The sequence below is a fragment of the Chroicocephalus ridibundus genome, chromosome 3 (assembly GCF_963924245.1).
Source record: "Chroicocephalus ridibundus chromosome 3, bChrRid1.1, whole genome shotgun sequence".
Taxonomy (NCBI): domain Eukaryota; kingdom Metazoa; phylum Chordata; class Aves; order Charadriiformes; family Laridae; genus Chroicocephalus; species Chroicocephalus ridibundus.
In genome coordinates this window covers 125589457-125601481 of record NC_086286.1, presented here as the reverse complement: position 1 = coordinate 125601481, position 12025 = coordinate 125589457, and the positions used below count along the sequence as shown (strand labels likewise).

The window sequence follows — 12025 nt, the reverse complement described above, 5'->3', positions numbered from 1 at the left end:
TGTGGGGCACAGCTGCGTGTGAGGATGAGGCAAAAAAGACCTCGGCAAGGTGGAGATGCCAGGGGTCTTTCAACTCCTTCGCTCCTCCTCTGCCCAATTTAGGTGGTTTTGATCCGGATTTCCAAAATAAACCAGATAGATTGTCTTGTACTTGGTACACTCCAAGACCTTGAACTGTCCAACCTGGTTCTGCAGACACCTAGGCCAGGCAGTGGAAGAGGCTGTAGGACACAGGGACAGAACCTTGGTGTCAGTTTAGCATAAGCCAGTCTTTGCTTTAGTATCCCTGTAGATATATCAGGACGAATGGAAACCCTTTCCAGCTCCACCACACCGTCAGTCCATCTTCTCTTACCCTGAGGGTCCTTATTCCCTGGTCGCTTCATGCTAACTGGCCACTTTTTTTGGATACCGTGATCCCAGCTCCATAAGGTGAGCCGAAGCAGAGCTTGTGGGGCAGGTCAGGTCATCCCAGAGTCTGTGGGGTCAGGATGGGGTACGCATGGGAACATCTTGGTGTTGATACCTTGCCTGTCCCTGCCTGTTTTGGTGAGGGAATTTGGGAAGGTATCTGCAGCCTGTGCCCCAGGGACATGGGTCCATCACAAACCCAGGTGAAAAGGAGCCACCAAGGAGTAGCTTTCCCCACTCCTTGTCTTCCATGAGGCTTTGTCCCCAACCTGCCCTGCCCTTTGCACCGCCCGGACCTGCCTGTGCTCAAATCCAGCCGTCCCCTGCAAGTGTCAAAAATGACACTAGCAGCTTGAGTGCTGCCACCAGCCACAGCCACCCAGCGCCCTCTTGTGAAAACCCTTTCCTCAACACTGCACTAAGCCAGGCAGTGTCGTCACCCTGCCATCCAGGCCCTTGCCCTCTTCCATTTACTGGTCTACGTGTTGTCCTGGGGCACATCAGTGTGGTCAGGAATGGCCCGTTGGGTACCGGGCTTGGTCCTTTACAGAAAGGAGCAACGAGTGTTCTTAACTCTCTGCACAGCCTTGGGGTAAGGCTTGGAAAACCTCATGAGAAATATAAATGCATGAGGTGTGCAGATCTCTACAGGTGTTTTTGTCACTTGTCTGGGGAGCTGGCAACCTGGAAAGCTTGCAAAAAAAGGCCAAATTCCTGTTTTTTCTTTGGTAAGAGAATTTCTATGAAGAAAAGGAGGATATGTCTAGGGATGCAATGTCGAAGTGTGGTTAAAGTAACGCCAACTGGTCTACCTAAATAAATATATTCAGTACAAGTGACTGGGCGTCATCTGTCACTGTGTAACCCCTTTTTTTGTAGAGAAAAAAGAGAAGAGAGAGAGCTCTGCAAGGGGAGATCTTTGCCTTTGATGCAACCTCTCTTTTAAGCTCTCGGTCTACTTACAAAGGCCGATGACTGAAGCTAATAGATGGTGAGGTTTCAACTAAAGGAGACTCTGGTTTCTCTGCACCAAAGGGGCTTCCAGCTTTTGAAGTTCTTAAGAAGTACTTGAATTTCAACTTTTTATTGTCCTGCTGCTGTAGATTAACCAAACCTGGTTTATAATGAGGGAGAAGGCATGGAGAGAAGGCTATGGCAAAGATCACAGAGGAAATCCTTGGTAACTGCCAAGTCCTTATCTCCCAGGCTTTCACCCCATTACACAGCTGCTAGCTAAGGGTCTGCAGAGCTGGATAGGTGTCCAAGGCCACCAGATTTCCTCCCTATAGGCTCCTCTTCAGGCACTGCGAGAACCGGCATCTTCACCCAGCTCTAGCACTTCTGTTCAGTCCCCAGTTTATCGGCAAGCAAAGAGGGAATTTGACCCCAGCTCATCCAGACTTTATCCTCAGCCTCTTAAGACCTGAACTTTGAAGGATGCTGGGAAGAGTCAGGCAGGAGTGGAGGATGTGGCTTTTTCTTTCTCCACCTCCTACTCTGCTTCCAAGCTCAAAACTGTTATTTTATACGGTTTCAAGCCCATTGTCTTCCTCCTGTGGCCTTTTGAGCCTGGCTAAACCAGTTCACCCAGAAAGGGAACTTCAAAAGGCCTGTTCCCTGCACTGCTTCATTAGTGGGGATTGATTGAGAAGCACTCTTTTTCTTATCTTTCCCTCAAGCCACATGAGCAAAGTATGTCACATTCATGGCATTGATAACGTCTTCTTGGGATGATGCTTGGAAGGTGAAGGACTTGGGAGCCTGAAAGGGCAGGATGGTCTGAGATCCAGACACTTTAGTGTCGGTGTGTGCACATGTGGTGGGTCTCTAAGCTTCTACTAGACTCACTGGAGCTCTATTCAGGTGATGTCTCTGGCACCATCTGAGATGCCCCAGCACAGCTGAGGTATCTGCATAGCACTGGCAGGCAGGAGGCAGTGGAAAGGCAAGAGAAGAAGTAAAAAGCAGCTGTTTATCCACTGCAGCAAGGCGAGAAAAGACAGAGAAATAAGAGAGACAAGAGGAGAGGAAAACTCGAGGCGTGCTGCAGTGAGCTCATTGGGATCTGAGGTGCTGATGGTGGGCTGATGTGTTTTCGTCCTCTGCATTTTCTCGCAGTCGGCTTCTCGCCGTGTCGGCCTCTCTTGTGCCAACTGCCAGACAACGACGACCACGCTCTGGCGCCGGAATGCTGAGGGAGAGCCCGTCTGTAATGCCTGCGGACTCTACATGAAGCTCCATGGGGTAAGGCCTTCATTGATCTTTACTCTATGGGGAGGGTATGGATAGCAGCAAGCTGTGGATTGGCTTTGTTGTACAATTCTCTGCTCTCCTGGAGCTTTTTCCGTCTGTCCCTATGGGCCTTAGTCCCCCTCGATACTCCACCATGTTTATACTGGCGACGGGTGACACAGGACATTTCTCACACATTAATTTGCTACCCTTTGCATCCAAGTCTTAAAACCCAATAAAACTCGGCCCAGGTTCTTCTTGCCTAAATTCAGGCACTTAAGTGAAAACCTGAGTCAGAAGCACAAAGAAGGGCTTTGCTGTTCCACATGGGGTGTCAGATCCCACCTAAGACTTGGTTGTAGACTTGTTGTGGGAGCAATCAATGACTTTTCTTGCACGGGTGCCCAGATAGTCTCTTCCTGTCAGTGGGGGCTTCATGTATCTATGTCATGTCTGATTTATCTAGAAGAGTCTTGTTGGAGTCCTTCAAGATGCAAATCACCAGTCCTTCTCCCACCAGTCAATGGCAACAGAGCCACCCCCATGGCAGAGACAGAGGCCTTCAACACCCTGGCGATTGCTTAGTAGCAATGCCCCCTTCCACTTCTCATTGCTGGGTTTTTATACACATCCATGCTGTTAATGATGTCCAGTGCTTCAGAGCAGATGGAAGAACATTGATGGAAGTCAGGTTGAAGCTGGAAGACAAGGTGGCTGAAGGGAAGCCTTACCTAACCCAAAAAATGCTTCCTAGAAGTCCCAGGGTGTTTCTGACCATGAGGGTGACTACCTCAGCAGGATCAGTTCCTAAGGGAGGTCCCCCCCCCCAGGCTTGATACCTTTCCAGAAAGCAGGAATTAGCCAGAAAGATGTCTTCTGCTCTGAGTTAAATGGAAAAATAAATCACATGAACTGTTTATCCCGTCTGGCCTTTGAACACTCAATATCCATGGTGTGAAAAGCCTATTCTGTTCCTACTTGGAATGGAATGGAGTAGTATAGAAATAGAAATAGAAATAGAAATAGAATAGAATAGAATAGAATAGAATAGAATAGAATAGAATAGAATAGAATAGAGTATTTTAGTTGGAGGGAATCTACAGTGATCATGTAGTCCAACTGTCTGACCACTTCAGGGCTCACCAAAAGCATATGATTAATGGCATTGTCCAAATGCCTCCTAAACACCAATAGACATGGGGTATCCAACACCATGTGGAAGCACATCTTATAGCTTTGACATATCTCTTCACACCCAGTGACTTTGGGCTCCATCTTGTTGTTGCTTTCAGTTAAATCAGGTGGTTTTCAAGACCCTGTGAGGTAGAGCTGGAATCATGTTCTCCTAGATGACCTTATGGTCATCATACAGAAACCAATAAGTTTTTGTATTTGGGTCCATAGGTTCCAAGGCCGTTAGCCATGAGAAAAGAGGGCATTCAGACAAGGAAGCGCAAGCCGAAGAATCTTAACAAAACAAAGACACCAGCAGGTAAGTGATGAATAGGGAAGTTTATTGTATGTCTATATGTGTGTTTCTGACCATCATGTCCTGCAAGTCAGACACCCAACCAAAAAATGGGCTGATTCTTCAAAAGTGGGGGATCTCTGAATGCCTTTCAGCAGTAACAAAGCCACTATTTATTTTTTTATTTTTACCCACACTAACTTCTTGGTGGGTGGGTATATCTCCATACTGAAATGTTTTTGGGAAGAGCCGGTTTACCATCTGCTTTCTCACAGGTCCATCCAGCAGCGAGAGTCTTACCCCGACCACCAGCTCCACCAGCAGCAGCAGCAGCACCACGACCACTGAGGAAATGCGTCCCATAAAAACAGAACCTGGGCTCTCATCTCATTACGGGCACCCCAGCCCAATTTCTCAGGTACAGAGAGGAGATGCTGGCAGTAGGACAAAGAGGGGAACTAGGATGGTAGACATGTTGAGAAGAACATCCTCAAAACCTCTGTGGAAAAATCCTTTTCAACCCAGGGGTCTAGGAGCTCGCAGTAAAAGATCTATCCTCTGGGATGGATGCCCAGAGGAGCTGTGGACACCCCATCCCTGGAAGTGTTTAAGACCAGGTTGGACGGGGCTTTGAGCAACCTGGTCTAGTGGGAGGTGTCCGTGCCCATGGCAGGGGGGTTGGAACTGTGTGATCTTTAAGTTCCCTTCCAACCCAAACCATTCTGTGGGGCAAAACCCCCATGTTCTTGTCACAATGTCTACAAGCACAATATAGCTTTTTAATGATGTATGGCAGTTCTGAATGGACAAAAAGTAGTAGCTTTGCTGAAAACATGAAGTTCCTTCTAGCGAGGCAGCTATATAGGTCCCATAGCAAGAAAATGCCCGTTCCGTTTTTATTATTTGATTTGTCTTGAGCAAGGAAAAACTTTGCAGTATTACCCTACTTTCTCCACACTGCCTGGCTGCATGTCGGGCGATACGAGAAATGCAGTGTGAGGAGAATAAACTCACACAAGCCCCAATCTAAGTGAGACGCGTCCCCGCGAAGGTAAAGCAAGGAAGCAGAAGTGGTGTGCTCTGTGCCACATCCACCACTAGATGTCTTGGCTCCAGCACTGCAGCCACACAAGGTGGGTCTCCTGCTGAGCAGCACACAGATCTGGGAGCTGATCTGCGTTGAGTGTCCGCAGGTTTAATAACCGTGCCTTGGTTAATGATCCTTATAGCACAGCACAGTTAAGAGGCAGAGCATATAATATAATTTATGAGAGTTGCTCTACCTTTGGGTTCATACAGGGAACTCCAGCGTTTAAAAAAGATGATACCTGGAGGGAAAAAAAAAAAAAAAAAAGTGGTTGAGTGTTGTGCTGGACTGATCCTGCACCTCAAGCACTTTGCAGCACTGTTAATATGTCCTGCAATCCACAGGAGGCCATTTGAAAGCTAGGAGAGCCCAAGGCCAATGAAATCTCAAGCCTTGGGAGGTAAAATGATCATAAGAGAAGGTTCTGAGAGACCTTATAGCGGCCTTCCAGTACCTAAAGGGAGCTTACAGGAAGGATGGGGAGAGACTTTTGATCAGGGAGTGTAATGTTAGGACATGGGGTAATGTTTTCGAACTGAAGGAGGGTAGATTTAGATTGGATATTAGGAAGAAATTCTTTACTGTGAGGGTGGTGAGGGAGAGGAACGGGTTGCCCAGGGAGGTTGTGGATGCCCCATCCCTGGAGGGGTTCAAGGCCAGTCTGGATGAGGCTTTGAGCAACCTGGTCTAGTGGGAGGTGGTCCTGGCCAGGGCAGCGGGTTGGAACTAGATGAGCTTTAAGGTCCCTTCCAAACCAAACCATTCTATGATTCTATGATTCCTGACATTTAGAAGGGAACAAGATGCCCCATGTGCAGCAATAGGAAAGAACAGGGTATAGAACAAGGAAAGAGTGTGTCCAAAGCATCATGCATAAGTTGCCATCTGCAGCTCTACAGCAAATCCACAGATACGTTATCACAATAGCACCAGCCCCCCATAAAGAGACTCTTGTGGTCCTCTATGGTTCGAAGCTTTGTTCACGGGATTTTCCTTTTTTCCATAGGCATTCTCAGTCTCTGCCATGTCCGGACATGGATCATCTATTCACCCTGCGATTTCAGCTCTGAAGCTTTCCCCGCAGGCTTACCAGTCAGCTATCAGCCAGTCTCCACAAACCAGCTCCAAACAGGACTCCTGGAACAGCCTGGTGTTAGCTGAAAACCACGGGGACATCATAACTGCATAACCTGGTCTTCCACCCACGGACTCCAGGTTGATCTGCTTGAGAGATGAAGAAGATGCCATGTAATCATCAAGTCAATGTTTCCCACCTCCTCTGCTCTCCTGCCTTCTCTCCCCTTGTGAGATGTTCCAGCAAAGAGGTAAAGAGGACTTACCTGAGGTGTCGAGAGCTCTTATGAAATGAACAGAGAAGACTCAAATCTCAAAGTACCTAATGGATTTGAAGCCTTTTTTCCCCACTTTAAATGAGCCTCTCTATATTTGATTGTCACCACCTTCCACAAAATAGCCAGAAACACAAAGATGGACACAGTTCTTGAGTTTAGTTTATTTAAAAATATCTGGCATTTAAGACTCAAGACAATTGTGGAGCAGAGACACTTTTTTTTTCTTCTGTCACCATCTGTTTTTTTCCTGACCAGAAGAAAATGCCACCATCTTCTCATTACCCAAATTCAGTGATCTTCCACCAAATGGAGCCAGTTCCAGAACAGTTTGTCGAACAGACTTCACTAGATGTGCTGTGGTGGCTTTAGTGGATTTGATATGATCTAGGGCAGAGAAAAAAAGCGACCCTCCCACACACACATCGTCAGCTTACACATCTAGAACATTGTCTTCATTTTCCTCAATGGTCTGAAAAGCTAATGAATGTCTGTATTTAATAGTAACTCCTTTCCTATTTATCATTACAAAATCATGGGACTGTGTTTCCAAAAGGTTGTTGGCCGAGCCTGGAGAAGGTCTGTCCAAAGTCAAAGGGAGATTTTGGAAGGAGGAACCTTCTGGAAGCAGGTAGAGGAGACCCACATTTGTCACCAAATCCTGGAGGAGATTGCTGGGCTCTTCCCTTATGGATAGCTACAAGACAGGCTCAGAGATCATTCAAGAGCACAGCAAGTGAAAGATGCTCTTCTAACACTGCTGTGCCGTTGCTTTGGAGACAGTTAATTTAATTATTTTGCATACTTTCCTGTCGGTCTTGATGTCATTGTTGAAATCTGATTGTCATTTATTTTTGCCTGTGCTGTGAGTGCCCACTTCTCCCCCTAACAGCTGGCTCGTGACCATTTCACACATCTAACCCTTTAGGATTTCACCTTTTGCGACAAGCAAAGGCTTCAGCCTCTAACTGTTAGCCCCCCCCCCAACAGTAGGCAGGGGCTGTTTTCTTTTCCAAGCATGTGCATAGACTCGCTTGCCTGCAGGAGAAGCATAACTCCATTCACACACGAGTATTAAACAAGACTCGTGCTTTTTCCTGCCCGTAAGGCTCTCGGCAATCAGGGAATCCTAGCAAACGGAGTTGGAAGAGATGCTGAGAGCTCACTGACTCATTCCCTTTTCCCAATGGGATCAAGTCCACCTAACCTAGCCCTGACTGCTCTTTCTCTAGCATGTGCTTAACAAACTCCAGCGCTGCAGACGCCACAGCTCCCCTGTGCAGTCTAAGTGCTTCACCAGATGCTTGCCATGACGTTTTCATCAACATTTCTGAGAAGGGACAGCTTTGCCTGTCCAAGCAGAGAATTTCTGCGAGACCTCGTCCTACAAGATTCTCCACTCTTGTTTCTGTCCGCTCCCAAACTCTGTTACTCTTCTTGCCTTGCCAGCTCCTCTCCTCCCTGCATCCAGAACTCGAGTACGGAACTACCAAGTAAAAATCTGGAAGAGGGATTGCGCATCCCTCCCAAATGTGCCATCCTCTGTCTCCCACGGTTTAACATTCCCACAAAGAATGTTTCCACGCAAACACCAAGATACACGGCTTGGCGAAGAGGGGAGCCACATACATGTTTGAAGCAAAAGAATGGCATTGTGTTGTCTTTGCTTGAACTCACCTTTTTCCTCCTGATGGTAGAAAAGCTTCTTTAAGGAGAAGAATTCAACTGGACTGGTGGTGATAAAGACTGGGACTGGAGTCACAGGAGAGACCTGGACCCTTCCACATTCCCTGTGCTCGGCGTAATGCAGATTTGCAGGGTTTTGGAGGGGTGGCAGAGCCTCTGCACTCCCCAGAGAAAAACACCATAGCGGTGATGCCATGGGAATGGCTGGATGGTGTTTGCACCATATTTTCCACTCTGTCTTGCTGAGCTAATGCAGGGTCTAGCCTCATTGGTGTTTATTAAAGACAAGGAAAAGACATTCATGAAACATGAATAAAAGTAGGTTAGATTCTGTGATTCTGCTCAGGCCTGGTAGGCTGCAGAAATGAGGCCAGAAATAGCACCTAAAAATATGAATTTGGACTGGAAACATGAAGGTGTTTTTCCCTGGGCATGCAGGTCGTTACCCATCCTCCTCCTTGAACTATATTCCTTTGTAAATGGCAATTGAGCTCTCTTGGGATCTGGCTGTGAATTCCCATCTGTGACAGAGAATCATGCACCACAAAGATGCCACTTGGCTAACGGGATACCCTGGACAACCTGAGAGGGAGGGAAGTGGGTGGTCTCCTGGAGAGAAGCTAAGGTCCAGACCAACCACACGCCCCCTTTCTCTTTCCATCTAGAAGCTCCCAGGGGCTTTGTCCACCTTGCCTTATTACTGTGCTCCTCCTCCCACCCTCAAAGCCAAACTCCCTGGCTGAATTTTTTGCCTGCCCTCAAAACACACTCCGAGATGCCATAAAGGAGTCTGTTTGCCATGCAAGAGGGGAAAACCCCTGCAGGATATAAGCCTGCCTTGTACCCCCTCAGGTTATCTAAATGACCACGGTAGAGATCTGTTAACTGGTTCTCAGCCTTCCACAAAGCCTTAAAAATAATTCTAGAAACACAGAGAGGAGCATTTACAAGGACCCTGATAACAGAACAAGATGTCTGCTTTCAAAAGGTGAGGCTCTGGGGGCCGTGAGGACAACTTGGCTCTCTTTAGTGGTAGAAATCGGCTCTTTTGTCCCCACTTTTGCAGTCCAAGCTGTAGAAGTTCGGATGCACCTGGTTCGTCTTTCTTTTCAGTCACCCGAAACTGCGGTAGAGCTATTTTCAGCTCAGGGCCACTTGCCATATTGTGGCCAACACTGATATCAAGACACATGGAGAACCACTATGGCAGGTGCTGTACAAACACACCATAGTAGATGGGTCCTGTCCTAAGGAGCTTGTAGCAGTAGAATTACAGAGTAATTTAAGGCAGAAGGGACTAGATCAGGTTTCTCAGGGCCCTGTTCAGTCAAATGTTGAACATCCCCAAGGATGGAAATCCTACAACCTGTCTGGGTTCCTGTTCCAGTGGTTGATCACCCCCATGCCGGAAATGTTTTCCCAAATAGATGTTAGATTCTAATGAGAGGCAAAATCATTGGTAAATTAATTGCTCAGACTTGGGGACTCCCAAAAAATGAGTCACTGCAGGAGACTGAACGTTGCCTCCAAGCCCAGGAGTCACACAGAGCCCCTTCTTGGAGGTAGGAGTTGGGATGGCCAACACCAGAACTCACAGGACAAAAAAGTGCTACCAGTTCCAGGAGACTCATCTCATTCTAGCAAGAGGGACAGCTTACAAAACTCAGGGTTCCATCTGAGCTCTGCTTTCCTTCCCGTGATGGGGGAGGCATTTAGAGCCAGCGTTGCTAATATAATTAGACACAATTATTAGAGACTCGTTACAGCAAGATCATTATTGCTGTTATTATTGCTATAATTTATTTTATTGCAACGTGGCTGGAGAACCTAGTGAGGGTCATATCAGGCCAAGTCCTACGCAAATGCAGAACCAAGAACCATCCCTGCCCTGGGGAGCAAGAGGGAAGGGCCCAGTCCTGCAAAACACTTAAGCACGTATATAAATCCGTTTGCGGGACTTGTTCCCTTAGAGGTCCACATTAACCACACATCCAATTTTTGACGTCGAAGGGTTTGCAGCACAAGGTTTGGTCGTGCCAAACCAGACCTTTGCGATGGCTCGGTGGTCACCAGAATGCAGTGAGCGAATGAGAACCAGGACAGGGAGCCAGAGGGGTAGAAAGGTCATTCAACCATTCCTAAACGTCTTTCCTCTTTGTGGAAGTGAAATATCTTGAATCACTTCACCACTTCTTTTCTAAATTGATCAGAAGAGATCCACGTTTCACTTCCAATCTTCTGGGCTGGCTGGAGAGGGCGCAATCAGGAGGAGCTCAGGAATATTGTAAGGGAGCTTTAAAACCGATCAACAACTCTTAATATAACACTGAAGCTGTGACTATGGCAGGGGTGGTGTTTTGCTTCATTTTTTCCCCCCCCATGTATAAAGTCTGAAGCTTCCCAGATCATCTGGGAAGGTCCCTTGGAAACAAGATGCTTATTTGTAAGGGGGGAGAGGGAAATCAACCAACTGAACAAGCTGTAATTATTTAAAGATGTAAAAAAAATACATATTATGAAGTAGTATGGCTACCAATCCACGTAACTTCTACACCTTTAGAACTAATGGAAATAAAACAATGATAATAAAACCCGAAGGCTGCTGCTTGGCTCTGACTACCCTCGTGGGCTTCTTGGAGAGGGCTAGGGGCAAATGATCGCACATGAAGTGTGCCTGGGGAAGCAATGGTGCAATGGGTCCTGTCCTAGGGAGCTTGTAACGATACAATTACAGAGTAATTTAAGGCAGAAGGGACTAGATCAGGGCCCTGTTCAGTCAAATGTTGAACATCCCCAAGGATGGAAATCCTACAACCTGTCTGGGTTCCTGTTCCAGTGGTTGATCACCCTCATGCTGGAAATGTTTTTCCAAATAGATGTTAGATTCTAATAAGAGGCAAAATCACTGGTAAATTAATTGCTCAGACTTGGGGACTCCCAAAAAATGAGTCACTGCAGGAGACTGAACGTTGTCTCCAAGCCCAGGAGTCACACAGAGCCCCTTCTTGGAGGTAGAAGCTGGGATGGCCCATGTAGCATGACAAACACTAGAAGTGACAGATGAAGGGATACTCACAGGACAAAAGTGCTACCAGTTCCAGGAGACTCATCTCATTCGAGCAAGAGGGACAACTTACTGGGTTCCATCTGAGCTCTGCTTTCCTTCCCATGACAGGGGAGGCACTTAGAGCCTGCTTTGCTAATGAAATTAGAAACACTTAGTAGAGACTCATTACAGCAAGACATTCCCAGCTGAACACAGAGACTCCACCCTTAAGCCAAAATCACATTTCCAGCAAGGGCTGAGCTCTGCCACCACCACCCTCCGCAGAACCATATCCCTCCTGCAAACACCCAACCTTCCTCCCAGGGTGCCCAGCTTCCTTCCCAGTCCAAGCAGCCCCTGGACACCGGTACAACTGGAGGGGCTGAGTGTGGCCAGAACTTGAAACCCCACCCATTCCTGCCCCACCAGCCAACTGGGAAGCTCCCCTGCTATTTGGGAGGGGAAGGTCCTCCTCCCCTATAAAAGTGGGTGGGTTTTGGGTGCAGAATGTGTTACTGAGAGGGGGTAGGTTGGTTCTGGAGAGGCTGTGGGAGGTGGTTGGGGGCTGTTGGAAGGGGGGACTGGGGTCAGAGGAGGGGCTCTGGAGCACAGGGGAGAAGTGAAGGGTGAAAGGCTGCGTGGTCTGCTCTCCAGATGCATGTACAGGGTGGACCTGGGAAGGGCACTGGCATGAGGGCTGGATGTGGGGTTTGGGGGGAGTGCAGTGGGTGCCTCCACTGTCTTGG

At 47.6% G+C, this 12025-nt stretch overlaps 1 protein-coding gene across 4 annotated transcripts in view; it reads left to right on the top strand.

Moving 5' to 3' along the window:
- The window catches only part of GATA4 (GATA binding protein 4), a 32194-nt gene extending 21373 nt beyond the window's left edge, over nucleotides 1-10821 (top strand). For all 4 annotated transcript variants that reach the window (XM_063330684.1, XM_063330683.1, XM_063330682.1 and 1 more), the window contains 4 exons: nucleotides 2530-2655; nucleotides 4048-4135; nucleotides 4387-4529; nucleotides 6205-10821. In XM_063330684.1, coding sequence (XP_063186754.1) covers nucleotides 2530-2655; nucleotides 4048-4135; nucleotides 4387-4529; nucleotides 6205-6387 — 540 coding nt within the window. In that variant the 3' untranslated portion in view covers nucleotides 6388-10821. The remainder of the gene's footprint in view (nucleotides 1-2529; nucleotides 2656-4047; nucleotides 4136-4386; nucleotides 4530-6204) is intronic.
- The last annotated feature ends 1204 nt before the right edge of the window (nucleotides 10822-12025 follow it).